Here is a 23,140-nt window from a genome sequence, read left to right on the forward strand (position 1 = left end):
AATCAGTTAAGCATCCAATCTTGATTTCAGCTCACATCGTGATCTCAGGATCCTGGGATCAACCCCAGTGTCAGGCTTCTAGCTCTGTAGGGAATCTGCTTGAAAATTCTCTTCCTCTCCCTCTGCCCCTCCTTCCACTCACATGTGCATTCTCTCTCTCTCTCTCTAAAATAATTAAATGTTTCTTTTTAAAAAAAAAATTCTAAAAATTCACCATAAACTACAAAGCCACATATCAGTGTTATTAATGATAATGCAACTAATATATTTAGTGTTAACTGCTGTGGGGGCAACAGGACAGATAAGGTATGATCCCTGACTTGGAGATGCTAACAAAATGATCAGATGTGACTTTGCCAGATTCATGGGTTACAAGAGAGTTACACATAATCCTGAAGGCTTAATGAAAGAAAAAGACAGATTTGTTTAGAGCTCTGGAAAACTTTTATGGATGATTTAGAGTCTGCGATGGGCTTTCATTGAAGGCAGTGAAGGGAGGCTCTGGGAGGACAGATATCCTGCACAGAGAGGACAACATGAATCGGTCACAGAAGCAGGAAGGCAGATGGCACCCTTGGAAACACTTTAACTAGAAAACAGGTGAGTAGTGAGAAATACAGCAGGAAGAGTGTTGGGACCACAGTGGACTAAGAACATCAAAATGAGGAGTTTCTACAGAAGACACTGGGGGAAACACTGAAGCTTCTTGGTAAAAAATGTGACCTCAGGGTAGATCTTGTAGTGAGTGACAGGTAGGGTGGACTGGATAAGTTGGGAGTCCACTGAAAAGGCTGTTGGCCTAATGCACATGAGGCTCAGTGAGAGTCTGATGGGCAGAGTGGGAGCTGTAGAAATGAAAGAAGCGTTGTCCAGGCGATACTTTGAGTCACAAATGGTTGACTTTATGGACAAAAGATGAAATTTCAAATACAGCTGCAAGACTTTGATGCCTATGAGAAGAACGATGGTGGTTTTAATAGGCCATTTGTTTAACAAATATTTATTAAAAGCCTTTTTAAAAAAGATTTTATTTATTTATTTATCAGAGAGAGAGAGAGAGAGAGCGAGCACAAGCAGGGGGAATGACAGGCAGAGCAGGCAGAAGGAGAAGCAGGCTCTCTGCTGAGCAGGGAACCTGATGCAGGACTCAATCCCAGGACCCTGGGGTCATGACCTAAGCTGAAGGCAGCTGCTCAGTCTACTGAGCCATGCCGGTGTCCCTATTAAAAGCCAGGAACTGGTGGGACACCTGGGTGGCTCAGTTGGTTAAGCGGCTGCCTTCGGCTCAGGTCATGATCCCAGCGTCCTGGGATCGAGTCCCACATCGGGCTCCTTGCTCGGCGGGGAGGCTGCTTCTCCCTCTGCCTCTGCCTGCCACTCTGTCTGCCTGTGCTCGCTCGCTCTCTCTCTAACAAATAAATAAATTTTAAAAAAAAATTAAAAAAAAAAAAAAAGCCAGGAACTGGGGACGCCTGGGTGGCTCAGTTGGTTAAGAGGCTGCCTTCAGCTCAGGTCATGATTCCAGGGTCCTGGGATCCAGCCCGGCATCAGGTTCCCTGCTCATCCGAGAGCCTGCTTCTCTCTTTCCCTCTGCCTGCCGCGCTGCTTACTTGTGCTATCTCCCTGTCAATTAAAAAAAAAAAAAAAAAAAAAAGCCAGGAACTGTTGAGGTGGCTAGGATACAACCCTGCAGAACGGAGAGCCTGTGTCTTCCTGGAGCTAACCTTCCAGCGTTCGTTCTTAGTCAGCGAATGGAAATTTGAGGAATATCTACTTTTAGCAGGAGGGGTATGAAGCACCGCAGGCAAGGGAGAAGCATTCAAAGGGCAGGATAGAATGCCACGGAGCATCGTGAAGAGGAGGCTGCCAAGGTTGCCAAGTGATAACTGGTACCTGTGAACAGCCATTCCCTCTGCGGTTTCCTAACCTAAACCTTAGCCTCGCAGCCGGTCCTCTGTTTCCAGTTCTTTCCCTATCAGCATTTCCTGAGCAGCGCAGCCACACGAATCTCCCTAAAATGTTCCAAGTACAAATCCCTGAGGGTTCACGTTGACACCTGCCTTGCAATTTCATCCATCTCTATAGCTGTCTTAATCTCTCAAACCTTTCGCTGAGGTAAAAACGATGTTCTCCCTGTCTCGCTCATCCGTTCCAGGATGGAGGCTGGATTAGACGAGGGAGATGCTTGAAGCAGAGCCTGAACAGCTCATTGAAATAGTCCACTAAAGGTGTCCAAAGGGGCAAGAGGAAAATTTTGAGGTTTTTATGTACTCTTGTGTATGCTACTTAGAGTTGGTGCAGACAAAATAAACACTGAACTAAATAAACACCGAACTAAATGCTGTACAGGTTTAAGGATATGTGGAACATTTTTCATTGGAGACACGTTTGGAATTGTCTTCGGAAGAGTGTGGCGAACTTGAAGCCCTGCAGTTTCCAATGTTTAGGTAACTTGTAAATTAACCATGCCAAAAGACTCTTTTGGAGTGCGAACAGCAGTAAATATAAACTCTAAATTGTGAATGAATGCATCGCCGTCTGACCGAGCGAACCCGTGGACCCCCGCACCCGCGAACACACAGGGACGCCAACATAGTCCTCCCACTGCGAGACTCCCGAACTCTGAGGGCAAAAGAACCACATTGCCCATAAGGTCCCGCGCGGCGGGCCGGCGCTCCCGCGGGGCATCCTGGGAAACGTAGTTCGCGCATTCCTTAAATGGCCCACGCTCCAGGCCGCGGGAGACCTCCCTGCACCAGCATGGCTGCGCCCGTTTGGGGCGCGTATGGTTGTTTCCAATGTGGGTCTGAGCCGGCTCGTGGGGCTGGGCTTTAGGCAGTAAGTGGGGCTGGCAGCTGGGGTTCTCGGGGTGGGGACGTGGGAGGCGCAGGGACGCTGTGGGCTGCACGCCTGAGGCCCGCGAGGCGAGGGGCTGCCTCGGCGGCCTCCAGACGCCACTCTCGTCGGGCGTCGGGTCAGCGGTACGCGCCCGCGGGGACCGTGGTGACTTAGAGGGCTGGAGGCCTGGCCTCCGCCGCGACGTGGGGCAGACCGGCATCCAGACCACATTCTCGAGGCCGGAACTTCAAGCTCCATTTTTTGTGCCTTTTTTTTTTTTTTTTTTTTGAGGAACGGGTTGAAAAGGAATATATTGCATTTCAGCGCTTCCTGCCCCTTAGGAACTGTGCTAGGCGCTTTGCGTGTCTCATCTCCAAGTGACCCTGCGCCACACTCGAGGTGAGACCTTGAGCGGGTCCTGCAGGTCCCCACAGCTAAGGTTAGCATCACTGGACACAGAGTGGCGGGCCTTTGGGCTCGTTGGTTTTCATGGCAGTCTTTTCCCAGTGAACCTCCTTCCCGCTCTTTAGCTTTGGGACCATGTACTAAAGTGCTGTAAAGATTAGGTTTTTTCCCTTTGCTTCCTCTGAGTGTCATAGTCTGGTACAAGAAGTGTGAGAAGCTGAGATTTCAGGAAGCGGTTGATGGCCCCCAGGCCCTTGCCAACTCTCAGACTCTAGGATTGGCTTTGCCACCCCAGCAGTAGATGAGGTGTAATGAAGGGTTTTCTTTGTTTTTTCACCATGCCTTTTTTTAAAAGCAGCTATTCTTTATCGTGAGCCAAACCCTGTGCACCAAGTGCCTTTCTTAAGTCTCTCATTTGGTTTAAGGGACCCTGCATGGTAGTCGGTATTCCATTTTACATATGAGAACACAGATTAGTTAACTTGCCTGCAGTCCCTCAGGTAGTGTGGAGTAAGGATGAGAAAATCCAGATCTTGCAGTCTCCAAAGCCCAAACTACTGGATAAACTTTCTGATGGAAGTATAAGATTGGGAGATGTGTGGAAAACTTGTTTTATCAATAAAAGCATTTGTATAACATGTCATATTTTTTTAAGAGTAGGATCTAGTTTCACAATGTTTGGGGATCTATTTGAAGAAGATTATTCCAGTGTGTCAAATTATCAGTATGGAAAAGAAAAGACATTAAAGAACGAAACCTTGGAGCCACCAGCTCCTAGGGAATTCACCAATTTAAGCGGAATAAGAAATCAGGGTGGAACTTGTTACCTCAATTCCCTCCTTCAGACTCTTCATTTCACACCTGAATTCAGAGGTATGCTGTGTTACATTTTGATTAATAATATGTACCTTTGTCTTTACGTGTAATCAATTATGCAAGATTACAAATTACCTCGAAGGTGTATTCCCCAGTATGTGTTTATTGTGGCTAAGGTAAGAAATGTTCATCCTCTCTGTAGGGAAATGTGTAGCTTAAATTATCTTAAATACATTCTGTGCAAGCGCAGTAATTTTTAGTAACAAAAAATAAGGCAATGGATTTCTTTTCTAATTCTAATTTAAAATACAACGTAAAGACAATTTTGCCAGCCTTCATTACTGTTATGCTATTTGTATTTTTGAGTTTTAAAATTTCTCTAAAGTAATAAACATTCCCGCCAGAGTTACCCAAAACAATTCTGTCCTGCCTTTTAGAATGGCGACGGGGCATCACATTATTTATATAGTCCACAGTCGTTTATCTGCAATTCTGAAATCCAGAATGTTCCAACAGCCTGGTTTGAACTGGTTTGGGGTCAGAACCTGACCTAATGTGAGGCCACTTATAGTCTTAGTTATCTCACTTGGGTGGTTATTCATACATTTATTACAGGAGTATTAACTCCTTGGTTAATGGATACTGTTTATTCCAAACCCTGCTGGGGATATAATGTTAATGTACTATGACCCTTTCTTATTACCTTTCTAAAATCTGGAAATTCCAGAGACCCAAGATGTTAGATAAGGAACTGTGTATAAGAAACAGAAACCCGTTCATGTTAGCTCAGTTAAAAGGGGGATTTATATAGGGGAATATAGGGAGTCTTCTTGAAACCACTACCGGAAGCCAGCCTGACCTCATCAGAGCCTTGATTTCTTGCCCCTGTTTTTCTCTTTGTCCCATTCCCATCTCTGCAAATTAGCTTCCTCCACGAGGGTCTTAGTCTTTCTGATCCCTTTACTTCAGTATGAACATTACCTTCCCATGGCCCTGACTGGGGCCTTCAGCCGCAGAGCTGCCTGAGTGGCTCAGCTCTCCACAGCCTCTGCTTATACTGAGGACAAACAACCTGGCTCATCCTGTATCCAGTATCTCATCCCTCTTCCCATCCCTACCAAATTTAGCAAATTTTTTTACATTTTCTGTTGCTTCTAAGCTTAGAAAGCCTTCCTGCCTCCAGAGATTTAGTAAAAATATACCATTATCCCCTTCCCAGGGCCATTCTAATGGATTAAGCTACATGTGGGATTTCAGAGTGGTGACATTTGTCCTTGACTCCATTCTCTCCGTAAAAATATCTCGCTAATGTATTCAGTTATTCCACCATTAGAAATTTTCAACATATGTTTCAATAGATTACTAAGGAGAGTTAAAGTCTTCCAAGTTTTAATATAGTTGAAGTAGAAAAGTAGCTTTAACAAGAGACTAAGAAAGGTGATTGGTGGGCAAGTGGTCCAGGTCATAGAGAGGGCCACTGAGCAAGGATAGGGCTGAATGGAGAAGGCCATCAAGCAAGAGCCCAGGCCATCTTACTCTCAGCAAAGGAGATCGCTGGCCAAGCACATGGGCTTGTATCTTAGCGTGGGCTGATGCATTCCCTATAAGGCTTTGCAGGAATCCTGATACTTATTGAAGGGATAAGAATTGGCAGAGTGCTGGCGGGGAGAAGAATTCTGGAACTTTTGGGGACAGTTTCTTGTGTAGGGCTGGATTGGGTTCTACTGTACTAGTTCGTGGTGGCTGAGATAGTGGGAAATAATTGTAAAAGTCCTTATATGGTTTTATGCTTTAGCTTTTATGTTTATAGTTCATTTCTTCCCAGTTCCTGCCAGAAGAGAGGAATATAACATTCATAACCAAGGCAGTGGTGGTTTCCAGAGAGAGACAGTACCCATGCCATCCTTTGTCTTCCTAGAGTAGATCAAAGTTTCCTGGTAGGAGTTCCCATCTAGTTTGAATACAGACTTCCCATAAGATTCTGATATACCCCAGTGGGTGGCATGCCTAGACTTGAGAGTATAAAACAGTTGTGAAGACTGGCTCTGGGTTATCAACTTATTTTTCCAGGTAAGGTCACTACCATCTGTTATTACCCTTAACACAGAAAAGACATTCTTATATCCAAAAAAGTAAGGGCATTGAGAGTTAAAGGTGGCCTTTCTCTCAAGAGGGTGATTAGAAGCCTCAAATGTGGCTTGTGGATGAACACACATGACACTATTATGTACTGTATATTTCCTCATGTGGCTTTTGGGACCCACTGCCATAGGCAATAGGAAGCCATCAAAGATTTCTGATATTACTCTTTTTACTTTTATAAGCGTGGTTTTCCTTTTATTGATCTTCTGTACTGAAACCTTAGCATGCTTCTTCATATAGAGTCGGTGGTTAAAGGTAATGTTATCAGGAAGTAAAATGTGTAGAGTAACAGTATAAATACTGCCACAGTCATACTTCTGAATCTTTAACTGATTTTATTTACTGGAAACTTTGGCTTTCTAAAACCATTTTTTAAAATGAAATAACATCATTTATATCTCTATTTCTACATTTTGTTTAGAAGCTTTATTTTCCCTTGGCCCAGAAGAACTTGGTTCATTCGAGGATAAGGATAAACCTGATGCAAAGGTATTAAATCTGTGATTTACAGGGTCTTTTTTTGGAATATTAAAGAAATGTTTTTTTAAGGAAGGAATTAATCCCTTATTCATAGAGATTCATAATTTTATTAATTACCAAATATTAATCTTTATTTTCAAGAAGCGACTTGGCCTGTGTGCCCGAATGAATGGAACCTTCCTTCCAAAAAATAATTACCTCAAATATACTGCTGCTACTGCTTTATAAACCTAGCTTGGTCAAGAAGATATTTGCAACTAGCCCACACTAGCCTACCGGAAAATCTGCTTAATGAACAGGTTTATAATAGCAACAGAAAAATAAAGACTGGTATTCTTTCAGTTTGATATTCTGGAAAGAAGCAGAGTGAGGAATTTGTTTATTATGAGTGCACATCTAATATGTGTTCTTCCTGGCTCTAAATACCATTCAGAAGTTTATTCCTTTCAGGCTAAAATCTGTGCTTCTTAATAGGAGTCTTCTGTGATCTGGCCCAGCTCTTCTCAAACCACCTGTGATGCAAAGAGCCAATTTTTGTGTATTTCCTTTTATTCCCAGTCTCTTGCAGATCATACATGTGGTGACAACGTCAAATTGCCATAAAAGTGTCGAAAGTCTTATTCTTACTTTAGATAGGAACATCCAGTCTCCCCACAAGGCTCTGAGCATCCTTCTCTCCTGCCCTAACCCTCCCCACACCAAATAAAGCAGGAAGACGATGAGGCAGGTGCAGACTCCACAGCGGGTGGGAGTCGTGACCGGAATTTTCCTCACAGGGAATGTGTCTCTATCTGAGAGGTTTCAGAGGAGTGAATGAGCAGAGACTGAAATGATTGGCAGCAATCAGTCAGGTGGTTTCTTAAGGCCTGTGTGGGTGTTCATACTGATCATACTGTGTCAAGGTAGAAAACTCCAGATAGCTAAAACTTTTTGGATTGGATTAGATTTTTAAAAGAGAAGCAAATCTTACTTCCGCCTGTGTGATAGTTTCAAACCTCCTCCGGGTTGAACTGAATGAACTAGGAAAGAAGAGAAAACTCGTTTGCAGTTCTTTTAAAGCACCCCAACTGAAGTGAACAGATTTCATTTAGAAATGCATTTGCTTCTCGACCAGGTTCGGATCATACCCTTACAGTTACAGCGGTTGTTTGCCCAGCTTCTTGTCTTGGACCAGGATGCAGCGTCCACAGCAGACCTCACTGACAGCTTCGGGTGGACCAGCAATGAGGTACGAAGGTCAGCTCCTCCAAGGAACCAGGTTATCAGCAATAAAGAGTAAACACTGGTTTAATGACATTATCTAACTTCCTTTAATTTTGTCTTAGAGTCTGAAGAAATAGTCCAGATTCTTACTTCTCATGTTCAGTAACTACAAGCTAGAGATATATTTCTAGACACTTGTGCTGTGAATGGGTATGATTTGGCATGGGAGAGAGGGTTGTGGATAGAGGGAGAAGTAGAACTGGCTTTTACAGTTTCTACCCTTCATATAGTCTAGTTGGGATACAACATCTACTATACGGAAATTGCCATCTGTATAACGAATTGCTTATCAGCTCGAAAACCTGACTGGCAATAATTCTGTGACTGTCTTTGTGATGTGTTTCTGTGTTTGGGTCTGGGTATTCTCCTTGGAACACTCGCTTGAAGTAAAAGGGTGGAAATGTTCTTGGCAGGTCTTTTTATTTTCCCTGTCCCACTTTTCTCCAGTCTCTCCTCCTTTTCCTTCCATATGTGGACATTTTCTGAATTTCTGTTGGCATTTCTAAAGGGTACTTCACTATACGCAAACACTAAACATGTCAGCAGTGAATAAAAGTGCTTTTTGTCAATATTGATGAGCTGCAATTTTTTTTTTTCTTTTTTATGGACTAGATGTATTCTTGCAAGAGAGAGGTGTGGGAACTATCACAGAATTTAAAGAGGCAATAACCAGATAATGTTATATTGCCTTCAGAATAAACTTTCCACTTTGGTCTTCTAATGAGGAACCCGCCTAAACCAAATGATGCTGTGAGGTTGAAGAGGTAGGGCTTAGGCTTTGAAGAAAATGGGGTATCATGCAATTAAATTTCTGGTGTAGGGCAGGCGCTTAGGGTTAATTCCTTGTTCCTTCCTTGTTTTAAAAATGGCCACTCTGCTGAGCTACAATTCACACGCCGGAAGATTCTCTCTTGAGGGTACAAGTTGCACTTGTTCGGATACTCACAGAGTTGTACAGCCGTCACAACAGTCCCTTTCAGAACATTTTTATCACCCCCCAAAAAGAAACCCCATACCCAGTAGCAGTCACCCTCCCCACCAGACCCTGGCAACCACCACCTCCTTTCTACCTTCCCAGATTTGCCTGTTCTGGGTATTTCACAGAAATGAAATTATATGACATGAGATCTTCTGAAACTAGCTTCTTTCCCTTAAAATCGTGTTTCCAAGATTCAGGCATGTTATAGTATGTATCAGCACTCCATCCCTTTTTATTGCCAAGTAATACCCTGCTGGAGGGATGGGCCGTGTTGTTTTTTTTAATCTCCTCATCAGCTGATACTTTTTCCTTTTTGATCCTGAGCGTCTACTGAGTTGCTGATTTCACACCCTTTAAGCAGTGAACCCCTTATTTATTAATCTCTAAATAAAATCTCTCAGGAAACCCGCTAGGACTGGTAGAGAGGGACTCAGAGGCGCCTAGGCACCTTTGCCAAACTCAGAATTGTTCAGAAACAGCGTGAAAACGTACACCGGTTCCCTTCAGAGGCAGTGATCATGAGTTGAAAAACAAGAAAAAAGATCCTGAGGCCCACTTCTCGCTCCAGCTTCCCTCCACCTTATCAGCTGCTTTTCCTGTGACACTTTCTTTAAAATTGTCCTCCCTCGTGGTCTCTACTTCACCTTTCATTTGTTCTCTGCCTCCTTTCTGCCTTTCTGGTCAAAGTCACTCATGATATCCATGTGCCAAGTTCTAGGAGACACTTCTCTGCTCTCGGGCGGGCTCTCAGGAGCACTCACCCCATCCCCCATGGAAGCACCAGCTCCCACTGGTTCCGTGACCTCATCTCCTGGTCTCCCCCACCCCCGCTCTTCCTGCTCTGCTCTGCTTCTGAGTGTTGGTGGCCCCCTTGGCTCCGATGTATCCATCGTTCTTAAAGCGTTCGGTCTGTTCTCACACAGTTGCCTGACTCGTGGGGTGAAGCAAGTGCCACCAGAATTTTTCTCATCTCTGTGTTACTTGGTCCGTATATGCAAGCAGTAAATTCTGGTTCTTTTCAAATGCTGGTAATTCGGATCCCCTGATACAAGTGAGATTGTGCCATGCCTACTCTGCCAACTCTTAGAGACTGCTCTGTGCGTATTGTGTTCTTCCCTCTTCTCCTTCTGTGGCGCGGCCATGGGTGTGGTTTCCTTCAAGAATAAAAGCACTTTCCTGTTTCAAGTAAGTTGAGTTGTATATACACACTGAACACCCCCGTTCGTGTTTCATTTTGGAGTGAAAGTAGAAGTAGTGATCTCTTCCCCTGGTCCCGGTTTGTTTAGCGTAGTCATCCTTAATATTTGGTCAAGACTTACCTTTGGATTTCTAAATAAATCTTGTGTTTTTTAACTAATACCTCTTTAAAAATCTGTTTTGAAAAATCTGAAGCACAAAATTCCATTTAAAAGTTACCTGTTTTATAGGAAATGAGGCAACATGATGTGCAGGAACTGAATCGAATTCTCTTTAGTGCTTTGGAAACCTCTTTAGTCGGGACCTCCGGCCATGACCTCATCAATCGTCTGTATCATGGAACCGTTGTTAACCAGGTTGTTTGTAAAGAGTGTAAGAATGTCAGTGAAAAGCAGGTGAATATGCAAGCGTGTTGTAATAATAAGTCATAAGTTCCAATGCACGTAATTAAATTTGTGATTTGTAATACCACATGAGGAGCAAAGTGTTTATTACTAGAAATGACCTTATCATGTTTTTTTTTCTTTTACTCTGACTACACTTCAGTCCTAAATTTGTAATCCACATTTCTTCGTATAAACTGAAAGAAGCAAATGTCTTAAAGCATAGCTTCAGATATTTAGAAAATAAATTTGGGGGATGTTTATAGGTAGAGGTCTGTGTCCTCATGAGAAAGCCAATATCATGGTTGGTGGGGACAAAAAGGAAGTAATAAAAATAGAGAACAGTAAGGAATGTTTACAGTAATAAACATGTATAATTAAATACTGGATTTCATTTATGAATGTCCTTCAGAAAGTTCACTTATATGTGTGAGCTTACGTTGTCCGTTTAATCTCATTGGAAATTAGAAATTTGCTCATGAGATAGAATAATCTCCGCTTGCTCTATAAATCTTGTGCAGCACATGATTGCATCACTGAACAGTTGTCCCTTAATAAAAATCTCCTTTTTTGTTAGGGCAGGAGTTAAAGAAAATTGCTGTGTTTATATGAATAAAAAATTAAATACCATTTTCTAAATTTTGCATTAATTGCTTTTTTGGATACATATATGTATTCTTTTTCTGCTTTTTATGAAAGAGTTGGGGATAAAAAATACTTTTTGGTCCTTTTTGCCTGTGCTCCTAGAGGGTTTGGTCAGCCTAGTTTGGAAATATTAAGACAATGTGTGTCTGGATTACCATATGATTAACTTAACCATTCTATAATAATTCGCAAAGAAATTTTGAGAAATAAATGTATGAAGGCACATAATAAATTATCAACATTAACTTTTCATATATACGTATTATAAATTGCATATAAGTGTTGTTTGTATTACTTTAGATTCCCACCATGAACCAGTTAGAACTCATTAGTTTCCAGTCCCTGTAATAACCCCTTACAGTAATGCTAGTGCACACACACACACACAAAACTGAACGATTTAAGCATGTCAGATTTTAAGTGTTTATTACTAGAAGTAAATTACAATTCAATTGCAGTTGTAGTAGATTCGATGGACTCCTGTTTGCAAAATACCGTTCTCTTAATTTTCATAAAAATACCTTTTTAGGGGCACCTAGGTGGCTCAGTGGGTTAAAGCCTCTGCCTTCGGCTCAGTTCATGATCTCAGGGTCCTGGGATTGAGCCCCATATCAGGCTCTCTGCTCAGCGGGGAGCCTGCTTCCCCCTCTCTCTCTCTGCCTGCCTCTCTGCCTACTTGTGATCTCTGTCTGTAAATAAATAAATAAAATCTTTAAAAAAAAATACCTTTTTATCCTGGCTCAAAACAATTTTTTTCTTACGACTTCTTGGTACATCAGCTGCAGCAAAAGAGGAGGAGGAAGTGGGGTTTACACTAGGGACTCTAGCCCTGCCCACAGCTAAGACAGAACTGATAAACACCGCACGCTTCTCGGTTCAGATGTGTGTTCGGTGGTTTGTTTTAGTGCCTGCTAAAATAGGTTTTATTATAGCTACACCGAACTTAAGGAAACCTGGACATATTTTAAGCCGAATTATAATTTGATTTAGGGTAATTTTGTGTGGTGAATTTCACCGTATCTCATCGGGAGGTCTACACCTTCATACAATACAGTGTTTTAGGGGAAAGTTATGTTATTCCCAGTTTATGTAGGAGTTGGTGATGTGTTCGTGAACCACTGCAAAATTGTTTTTTCATATTATGTTTGTGTATATTTCAGGAAGATTTCTTAGATCTAACAGTAGCAGTCAAAAACGTGTCAGGTTTGGAAGATGCCCTCTGGACCATGTTTGTAGAAGAGGAAGTGTTTGACTCTAACAACTTATACCACTGTGGGACTTGTGATAGGCTGGTTAAAGCCACAAAGGTAAGACAGCTACCTGCCTTCTCGCAGGGGGCCACTCAGTACCTGGTAGCATGAAGGTTTGCCAAGTGAAGTCCGCTTGTATGAGAAAGTCTGGAAGATACACGTGAACCTCTTCATTGGAACTAAAGATTGAAAAGACATTTATATTCTGCATATATCTGTATTTTTATTTTATGCAATCAAGAATTTTTTTTAAGCTTTCAACCCAACAGTTCTCTCAACTTCTTTCTGTCCCAGGAAAAAATTTATGTGTACCTCAGTGTTTCTTAAATATACCTTTTTTTTTTTTTAAGATTTTATTTATTTATTTGACAGAGAGAGATCACAAGTAGGTAGAAAGACAGAGAGAGGAGGAAGCAATCCCCCTGCCGAGCAGAGTGCCTGATGCAGGACTCGATCCCAGGACCCCAGGATCATGACCTGAGCCGAAGGCAGAGGCTTAACCCACTGAACCACCCAGGCGCCCATTAAATATACCTTTTTTAAATAAACCCCCTGTATCCTGGCTTTTTGCAGAGTAACATTAGGAAGAAGGTGATAGGTTTTTATTGCTGCCAAGGAGCTCATTGAGCTTTGCTTTCTTTGCTTACTACTGTGAAAACAGACAGCTTTGTTTTCTGTACACGGAGTTACTTGACTGGATAGATGCACGCTTCCCAGCCAGCTACTCTAGTGCGCCCCTTCTGCCTCCCTCAGTGGGAAATACTCATCTTGCCAGTTAAAGGGCTTGACAGGGTGCCACTGGATTTCTTACTAAAGGATGAGAGGGGGACAACTGTTAGAAACTATTCCACTGCTGCCAGATGATGTGATGGGCTCTCCAGTCTGTGGTTAGTGAGCACCCGCTTATAGAGCTACCACAAAAGATGGGTCTTTGCAATCATCTGTAATAGAGCACCGTTCCTAGAGCTGACAGTTACAGAATTTTCCGTGAAACAGAATGAGGACTGATTCAGATAACATACAGTGTTGATTTAGATCCTGGAGGTTGTGAGAATGTAGTAAAAAACAAACAAACAAACAAAAAACTCCATGCCTATAGCTTTCACAGTAGGATTGGGAAACCAGGGTAATTTTACATTGGTTAATATGTATTTCCATCCAGCCTTTGCCTTGTTGTGACACGCAAATGGAGACATTTATCTTCTGCTTATCTATTTTGTATTTCACGTTTGGTGTTAAAACTATAATAAACATAAAATTCAGGAGATGAAAAGTATTAGAAGGATACTTAAACACATTCTTAATTTTGATTGAACTTAATTTGCACATTAATAAAATAAGAACCATTAGCTCAACAAAAGTAGTTCTTGGCATGTACTTTTTATGTTATTGGTTTAATTCTGTTTCAGTGGAAATTTTTTCATCTCAGTACCTTTAAAATTGCATCATAAATTTCCATTTGGTTGTGATACCTAAAGTAGGTTTTCTTATTCTGAGCAGACTTTTCTCAGCCATAGTATAGATGAGATACTCAGGTTTTTTAGATGTATTTTTTTTTTAACGTGTTGGAGTTACATTGCTGTTTTTTAACCCCCAATTTGTGGAATTGTTTTAAATTTCTCTTTAGGAATGTTAGATACTTATATGTGAGGATAATATTATAATTAAGGATGATTTTATAGATGGGAAGGATTTTTTTGCCACCCCCTACCCAACACACCATTAGTACTAAGGGATTGGGGAAAGCTGATGACTTTTAAATAAAAAGCAGCTTCATCTAGTGTTTTGTTTTAAAGCAAGGAAATTTAAAAATGCCTTTTTACTTGCTTTTAAGGACAATCATTGTAAAACCCCAATCATTGGGTCTTAACATTAGGGGAGTGAGAGCGTTTTGAAAGTCTAATGAAAACTGTGAATCTTCTCCCCATAAAAATTCAAGTACGCAGACCATGTAATTTCAACAATTCAGATCCACTGAAATAGGTCCGTAGGTCCAGGTGAGGAGCTCCAGTCCTTCAGTAAATAAAAGGACCGTGTGCGTGCCAGACAAAGTGGAGACACCAAGGAGGCCAGGACTCACACAGGGAAGCAGCAGTGTTAGAAGGGGGAACACCAGTTACAACATGCTCATCGGATAGCTTTGATTATAGGATATCAACACTAAAAACATAAACTTGGGTTGTAAACTTTTAGTTGTTAACATAAATGAGTCATATCACCTTTAGTCCCATAAAAGAGATGAATTCACATCAAGTACTCACTTAAATCCAGGTTGATGAATTAATGTGCTTGAAGGACACATTTCTCTTTAAACTGCATCATGGGTTGCTTTTTTATATCTTAAGAAACATTATGTATTCTTTTCTATAACTCTGCTTTTAAAACAACTGTAAATGTTTTTTCTTTCAACAGTCAGCCAAATTACGTAAGCTGCCTCCCTTTCTTACTGTTTCATTATTAAGATTTAATTTTGATTTTGTGAAGCGTGAACGATACAAGGAAACTAGCTGTTACACGTTCCCTCTCCGGATCAATCTCAAGCCTTTTTGTGAACAGGTTTGGACTATTTTATTGTGAAATTCTTTCTTTCCTCCTCTCATGACTGTATCTTTTTTTGGCCTGATTTTCGGTTGACTTATTGCAGAATCTTTCAGCCTGGCACAGTTAATATTTTTGAGTTGGGTAATTCTTTGTTGTGGACTGTATCCCACGCATTGTAGGATTTTAAGCCGCGTCCCTGGCCTCTGTCTGCTCTGGGACAGTAACATCCCACCCTCTCACCGCACCCCCAGTAGTGACAAAATGTCCAGATCTTACCAAGTGTCCTGTGTCTCCTGGGGGAGAGCGTGGATGAAATCAGTCCCAGCCAAGGACTACTGGTTTCTTATAGTCCTTTTGATTTCCAAAGTATGGATTTGTTCCCAGTTCTTTTTAGTATACTCTCCTTGAAAAATCTTTGAGAAGAAAACTTAAGAACAGAATGAGAAATGACCCTACATGACTGATGAATGTCTATTAATTAGTATTTTGTTATTTGGATTTAGTTTACGTGAGATGGAATAATGAATTACACATCTAGAAAGTGAATAGATAATTGGAACTTTGCTAGAATTTATAATCTTTGAGATAGAGGAAGGAAAGTTTTGAGAACATTAATTATACAATGTACTTCATAAGCCGTTTCAAAATATTTTCTGTATAATTGCTGTACGTGCCAAGATCAGAGCCATGAGACTGCCGCATTTCTTCTTACAAGTGATTTGTATGTTTACTGAGACCAGAGAGAGCATTTATTAAATAGCTATTGAGTTTTTTTGTATAAAAATTGTATTTTCTTTATTCTTCAATTCGGATGGGCATTCCTCTACTTCAAGCCTGGTAGTTGAGCTTTTTGGGTTTTGTTTGATTGGCACATACAGAATGAACAGTTTTTCCAGAGTAAGTCAACACCCCCCCCCCATTTATTGCCTGAATAAAACAGTTCTTGGGGGCACGTGGGTGGCTTAGTTGTTTAGGCATCCAGCTCTTGATGTCAGCCCAGGTCTTGATCTCAGGGTTGTGAGTTCACGCCTTGCACTGGGCTCCCTGCTGGGCGTGAAACCTACTTAAAAACAGCAACAACAACAATTTTTTTTTCAGGATAACTGCGTTAATTCTTCTGTAATTTTCCAGTTTTGCTGAGAAATAATTGACAGACATCACTATGTACATTGAAGTCTGATTTACATATCTTACGAAATGACCACTCTAGATTTAGTTCATGTGTATCATCTCATACAGAAAAATTTTAGCTCTTCTCAAAAAAGTAGTTTGTCACATTATTTTAACATACTTTGAAATAACAAAATTGAAATAGGTGAACCATTGAGCACTAGCTAAGAAATTGACCGTAGTTTTACTTTTTGATTTCGGTATTCACGAAAAAAATTGTCACATTGCCTCTGTGTTTATATCTCTCATCTTTTGCCTGAACCAGACATTTAAAAAATACTACTTACTTTAGAAGTACAGTGTTTCAAGGAAATAAGTTTCTTAATAATCGTCACCCTTTAAGTGGTGTTTTCAAATGCAAAGTATCTCTTAACCTAAAGTAGGTTTTTTTTTTTTTAACGCCAATATAAGCCTTCATCAGTTGGGTCAGTCATAATTACAGAGCACATTAATTATAGAAAAGGTTGATCATAGAAGAATGAACCTGTTCGTTCCACTAAACTGTCTCTAAACAAACAGATAGTGTTCATAACTGCTTAATTCCTGTGTTGCAGAGCACTGAGTGTCAGGAGGGTGATAGTGAATATGGCTCTGACTCTGAGACCCATGACCATCTAGTTGGAAAACAGGACAAATTCAACAGCTAAAGAACACATTTCTAAAGCAGCGTAATAGTTATAACACAAAGATGGTTTTCTCTTGCTAAAACTATCGCAGATGCATTGGGGAGCATGTTTTATTAGCACTTCAGAGTACATGATCTTAGCCAAAGTTCATAAAAGTAACATTTTGTGTATTTTCCTATATAAGAGGCAGAATTTGCTTTGTCGTTATTTGGTATTAGATGAATGACAGTTTTCAGTCTCAGAATTAAAAATATTTAAATTTAAAGCCAATTACTCAAATTTATCTTAATTTGCCCCTAAATAACAATAATAAACAGGTTTCTTATTTTAATGGAAAGAAATTCTTCTCTTTGGTCATGTGTCTTCCCATTTTACGCAAACTATCACTGTTTATGCTCTGTTTCTCGTAGAGTGACTTGGATGACTTGGAGTATGTCTATGACCTCTTCTCAGTTATTATACATAAAGGTGGTTGCTATGGAGGACATTACCACGTCTATATTAAAGATGTCGATCATCTGGGAAACTGGCAATTTCAAGTAAGCATAGAAATTAGTTCTAGTCTTGGGGCGCCTGGGTGGCTCAGTGAGTTAAAGCCTCTGCCTTCGGCTCAGGTCATGATCCCAGGGTCCTGGGATCGAGCCCCACATCGGGCTCTCTGCTCAGCAGAGAGGCAGGCGGGGGGGCAGGGGGAGAGGCGGGAAGCAAGCTCCCTGCTGAGCAGAGAGCCCGATGTGGGGCTCGATCCCAGGACCCTGAGATCATGACCTGAGCTGAAGGCAGAGGCTTAACCCTCTGAGCCACCCAGGCGCCCCTGCCCATTACCATTTATTGAATAATGCATTCTTTCCCCACCAATCGACAGTGCCAGTTGTGTTATATCAATTGTTTATTTATGTATGAGTCCTTTTGGGCCCCTCTGTTCTGTTCCATTGTTCTTTTCTCTATTCCTAGGCCAATAGTAACACTGTTAATTTTGGTAGCATTATAATGAGTTGTGGAATCTGGTGGGGCAGGTGTCCCTGTGTCGTGTCATTTTCAGTAGTGTCTTGGCCTTTTATTCTTCTGTGACCGTTTCTAGGATCAGCTTGTCAGTATCCACACATACACAACACCCATTCTCAGCAGTAGAGTTTTGAACCAACATGTGTAAGTCAGATATATCTTTTCATATTTTAGAGGTTCTTATTAAAAAGGTTTTGTAATTTTCTTAAGAATTTGCAGATGTCCTGAGGGAAAGTGCCTCCTGGAAGTCTAGTTCCGATTGTTTGCAATGGGAAGAATCAAAGTGTGTTACACACCAAGCCTGGACTCGCAACCAGTTTTCTAACAAGTACCTAAAACACAGTGAAATGTCCATAAGTTACAGACCATCGTGGTAGGATGTAGAATGCTTACAACGTCTTCCCGATTATCAGACAGGTGGTAGTGTTAACCAGTAGTTGTACCACATATAATAATACAGCTTCTCGGGGTGACAGCAGTGTTCTGGGTGCACGTTCTCTTTGATGGCGTTGTTGGCTTTTCAGAACATCCGTCTGCATTTCTCATGCTCCATCTGTTGTACTTAGATATTAAAAAGTATTTGGATGTTTAAAAAGTCAAACTTTTTGCTTGATATTTACCAGGAAGGTGTTCTGTGGGGCTGTGTCTCAACTTTGTATTTTCTAGACTCTGTGTGGTAGTGTTCGAAATGCAGTTACCATTGTTTGTTGACTTTATAAACCAGCCATCTTGCTAAACCCTCTTAGTTTCAGACATCTTTGGAGAAAGGCTGCTTTGTTTCATCCTTTCCAGTCCTTTACCTTCCATTTTGTTTGGCCGAGAACATCATACAAGCATCTCTCCCAAATGCTTGTGCCACGGTTTGCCAAGATGCTGGTTTCTGGGACACATTCCCAGTCAGACAAAGGGAAGGTCTCCTCCCTCATCTGGTCTAATTCAGCTCTCGAGGTCTCTGTGCTTCGTTCGAGCAGATTCCCATCATGCTGCCTGTCTTCGCTGCTTTGCAGCACTTTTAGAGGTGCTGAGATTTAGTGTCAGTCTTTGACGCTTAAATATTCATTAGCAGTTTCACTTTCAAATCTGTGGTGGAGGTCACGCACAGAGGTAGGGTAGCCTAGTACACCGGTGAAGTCTCATGTCTCAAGTGGTGATTCTCTCTTCATGTCTCCTCCGTTCTGGGTTGTGCTTCCTTGGACGGCTCTGCACGTGTTCACTTCCTAAGAATCACTCTGCTCTTTTCTGGCATCGTCAGGCTCCCTTCCTGGGTCTGCAGTGTGACTTGAGAGGGCAGGCAGGTTCTCTGTCATTTGGTTTTGCTCTCCGCGCTGCTCCTCTGTTTCTGAAGCTTCGTTACATTAGAGCAATCAGAAGATTGCTTTCCATTTGCGCTTAGTGTATTTCCTTCTTCATGCCTCCTGTGAAGCATCCCATTTGTACAGTTTTTTTCCTTATTCCATTCTTCCAGGATCACTACTTTTTCATCCAGAGCTCTATGGTGCTCAGATAATGAGTAGTGCTTTAAGAATTTCAACTTCAGGGGCGCCTGGGTGGCTCAGTGGGTTAAGCCTCTGCCTTCGGCTCAGGTCATGATCTCAGAGTCCTGGGATCGAGCCCCACATCGGACTCTGCTCAGCAGTGAGTCTGCTTCCTCTCCCCCACCCCCCGCCTGCCTCTCTGCCTACTTGTGATCTCTGTCTGTCAAATAAATAAATAAAATCTTAAAAAAAAAAAAAAAGAATTTCAACTTCAGTACGTATACCTGCTAGGCCCTGCTTGTCTTTCTGTTACCATTCTGTTACCATTATCCTGGGAGATTGCTTGTGCCCAGAGACGTAGGATTCCATATATTCTAATCACAGCCTGGTATTGTTCTTTCTGCTGACAGTTTGGCAGCTTCTTCTTTCCTTCCAAGGAGCCGTTCCCTGCATTCATGGAGTTCTTTAGTAGGTACCTTCTGCAAAGAAATAACTTTCATGACCCATCGGACGTAATTTTCCCTGGTTTTAAGGCAACATTTCAGGGGCGCCTGGCTGGCTCAAGCAGTAGAACATACGACTCTTCATCTTGGGGTCATAATTTTGAGCCCCATGTTGGGTGTAGAGTTTACTTTAAAGAAAAAAAAATTTTAAATGCAACATTTCTGTCTCCCTTAGTCTGTCTAGAAGATGCTCCCCTTCTTCTAGTATGGACACCATTTCCTATTCAAAATGTGACTCGAGATCTGGCTGTGAAAAGGAGCCTGATCTTTGCTTTCTGCTTCTTTAGAGACTTTTTGCTTCATTGATGGTTGACTGACATTATCTTGCACATTTGAGGGATTGGGTCAGAGAAGGCTTCACAACAGCTCCCAGTAGGCAGCCCTGAACTAGTCCTACTGTCCCAACAAGGCCAGGGTTGGACACCGGCAAAGCAGAGGAGGACTGGGCCTTGCCTGTTTATCACCTGCAGTAGTGTGTCAAATAGGGGGCAGTGCTGGCCTGCCTCTCCCCTTCTGCCATTTTTACATCTTTTTTTCCTTAATGACGTCTTTAAACTTATTAAACATGCTATTTTATTGGTCTGCTAATTGCAGTCTGATTTAGATATCTGCTGAGTCTACTTCCTTGTGATTTTATTATTTTAGACTGTAGCCTAGGGTGGTTGGTTTTTTAAGAATGTGATTTACTGGAGTAATTTGAGGGCTGAGTTGAAAGCGCCTTCCTCTGAAAAAGTGTTTGTCTTTCCCACATTCTTGGGGTCACTCCAACCCTTAACTTTAAAATCACATCCTGACTTAGTGGTTTTAGAGCTATACAGCTAGCGTGAATTTGGACCACAAACCCCTATGGGGACCTACTTGTGAGTACAAAGCATTACAGATATTTTTCTACCTTCATCTCTAGTATCAAGGTCAAACCAAGCCAGTTCCTTGTCCTTTATTGTGTGGTGATTTTTTTCTAGGTCGTGTTTGTACTGAGAAAGTAGGTAGCTCTTTTTTTCTAGCTGTCTACTGAAGTTTATCTTTGTGGTGTAGTTAAAAAGTATATACTTGGGGGTGCCTGGGGTTACTAAGTTGGTTAAATGTCCGACTCATGATTTCAGCTCAGGTCGTAATGTCATGGGTCATGAGTTTGAGAGTCAGGCTCTGTGTTCAGTGGGGAATCTGCTTGAGATTGTCTCTCCCCATCTCCCTCTGCCCCTCTCCACCTGCTCATGTGTACTCTCACTCTCTCTCTCTCTCTGTCTCAAATAAATAAATCTTTAAAAGAAAGAAAGAGAAAGGGGGAGAAGGAAGGGAGGGAGGTAGGGAGGAAGGAAAAGCATGTATTTGGTCTTTGTCCCAGGTTCCTGGCATAGAGGTCCTTGAAATTGCATGAGCGATAGGCATGTGTTTTGTTGTTCATAATAAACCCCTTTCACCCACACCTGAGTTCATGCTAATGGGATGACTCTTGGCGGGGCCTAGACATCTTCAGACTGAAGGCTCATCACCAGAGCAAACAACCACACGAATAGAGCGTTTGTGTTTGTAGCCCCAGCTCCTGGCCTGTGGAGGGAAGATGGGCTGATGATTGAGTTCTGTCAATCAGTCATGCCTGCACGTTGAAACTTTGATTAAAACTCTAAAGCAAGGGGTGCCTCGGTGGCTCAGTCAGTTAAGCATCTGCCTTCAGCTCAGGTCATGTTCTCAGGGTCCTAGGATTGAGCCCCATGTCGGGCTCCCTGCTTAGCGAGGGAGTCTGCTTTTCCCTCTGCCTCTCCTGCTCTCTCTGTTTGAGTTCCCTCTCTGTCAAATAAACAAACAGAATCTTTTTTAAAACCCATGACAACAACTCTGAAGCCAGGACAGTAAGGGAGCTTCTGGACTGGTGAACATATCCACAGGGGGGTGGCCGCCCCTACCCCGTAGGGGAACAGAGGCCCTCAGGACCATTCCTGCCCTATGTGCTTCTCAATCTGGCCGTTCATTTGTATCCTTTGTACTAAACTATAGTCCTGTGTATAAGGTCCTGGGTCTGTGAGCTGTTCCAGGAAATTATCAAACCTGAAGTGGGGATTGTAGGAACCCTAGAATTTGTAATCAGCCCAGCAGAAGTGCAGGTGGCCTGGGACCCCACTTATGGCTGTTGTCTGAAGTGGGGGCAGTCTTGCAGGACTGCGTGAAGTTAGTATCAGAACTGACCTGAATTGTGACCCCTAGATGGTGTCAGAGGACCAGAGAACTGGTTGTTTGGAACACCAATCATTCGGCTCCGTACTTTGGAGGGTCCTTAGGCTTTGTCTCCCAGACCTCATCCTGTAAGAGCTATGTCGGCAAGGTGGGACAGCTGGAGGCCTCAATGCTGGATTTCCTCCTGGTTCCCATTTCACTTGTTCTCTGAGGATTTCCCTGATACTCTTGCTAATTCAGTGTGTGTTTTAAAAAGATGCCTTTGTTTTGTTGCGTTTGCTTATCCAGAATTTTTAGTAATCATTCAGTAGGATGGTTGTATTTAGTCTACCATTTTATTTTACTATTTCTTTATTATTTTTGTCTCATGTCATTAGGTCTATTTGTATTTATGGTTCTAAGTCAAATGAAAATACTTTTACAAGATGGCATGTATTAAAAAATCAGTGGAGGGGGGCGCCTGGGTGGCTCAGTGGGTTAAGGCCTCTGCCTTAGGCTCCGGTCATGGTCCCAGGGTCCTGGGATCGAGCCCCGCATCGGGCTCTCCGCTCAGCGGGGATCCTGCTTCTCCCTCTCTCTGCCTGCCTCTCTGCCTACTTGTGATCTCTGTCTGTCAAATAAATAAATAATAAAAAAAAAAAAAAAAAAAAAAAAATCAGTGGAGGGGCGCCTGGGTGGCTCAGTGGGTTAAAGCCTCTGCCTTCGGCTCGGGTCATGGTCTCAGGGTCCTGGGATCGAGCCGCGCATCGGGCTCTTCTACTCAGCGGGGAGCCTGCTTCCCTTCCTCTCTCTCTCTCTCTCTGCCTGCCTCTCTGCCTACTTGTGATCTCTATCTGATAAATAAAATCTTTAAAAAATAAATAAATAAATAAATAATCAGTGGAGAAAATACCTTGTTTTGACATGTTCTCGAATAACTTCATAGAGTGGGGTGCACAGTTTGGATGATCAGGAAATAGAAGCGAGCACTAGGCTGCACTTGCCAGTGACACACAACATGTCAGGATTTGTAAGGTGCAGCTGAAGTGTTGTTTCCCGGGAACCTGTCGGGATCTGCCACTTGTGTGTTGTGCTGGGAGTTTATCTACAGTCCCGTTCACAGATAATGCCAGAGAGGTTCAATAACGCGTCCGGGATTAGCCAACCAGAGCTGGAAATCAAAGCCTGGTCTGCTGGATTCCAGGGTCTACATAAGTTATTCCAATGTTTTTATCATTGTTTCTCCATCTTGAAACTTCCACAGCACAAAC

General features: G+C 42.1%; 1 protein-coding gene across 1 annotated transcript in view; it reads left to right on the forward strand.

Annotated features, from left to right (window-relative positions):
- The first annotated feature begins 3,143 nt into the window (after window positions 1-3,143).
- Window positions 3,144-23,140, forward strand: part of USP40 (ubiquitin specific peptidase 40) — a 75,600-nt gene continuing 55,603 nt past the window's right edge. The window contains exons 1-8 of the mRNA XM_080799856.1: window positions 3,144-3,237; window positions 3,904-4,116; window positions 6,623-6,690; window positions 7,796-7,909; window positions 10,351-10,515; window positions 12,309-12,455; window positions 14,811-14,954; window positions 17,146-17,274. Coding sequence (XP_080655982.1) covers window positions 3,918-4,116; window positions 6,623-6,690; window positions 7,796-7,909; window positions 10,351-10,515; window positions 12,309-12,455; window positions 14,811-14,954; window positions 17,146-17,274 — 966 coding nt within the window. The 5' untranslated portion in view covers window positions 3,144-3,237; window positions 3,904-3,917. The remainder of the gene's footprint in view (window positions 3,238-3,903; window positions 4,117-6,622; window positions 6,691-7,795; window positions 7,910-10,350; window positions 10,516-12,308; window positions 12,456-14,810; window positions 14,955-17,145; window positions 17,275-23,140) is intronic.

The sequence above is a fragment of the Martes martes genome, assembly GCF_963455335.1.
Source record: "Martes martes genome assembly, chromosome: 3".
Taxonomy (NCBI): Eukaryota; Metazoa; Chordata; class Mammalia; order Carnivora; family Mustelidae; genus Martes; species Martes martes.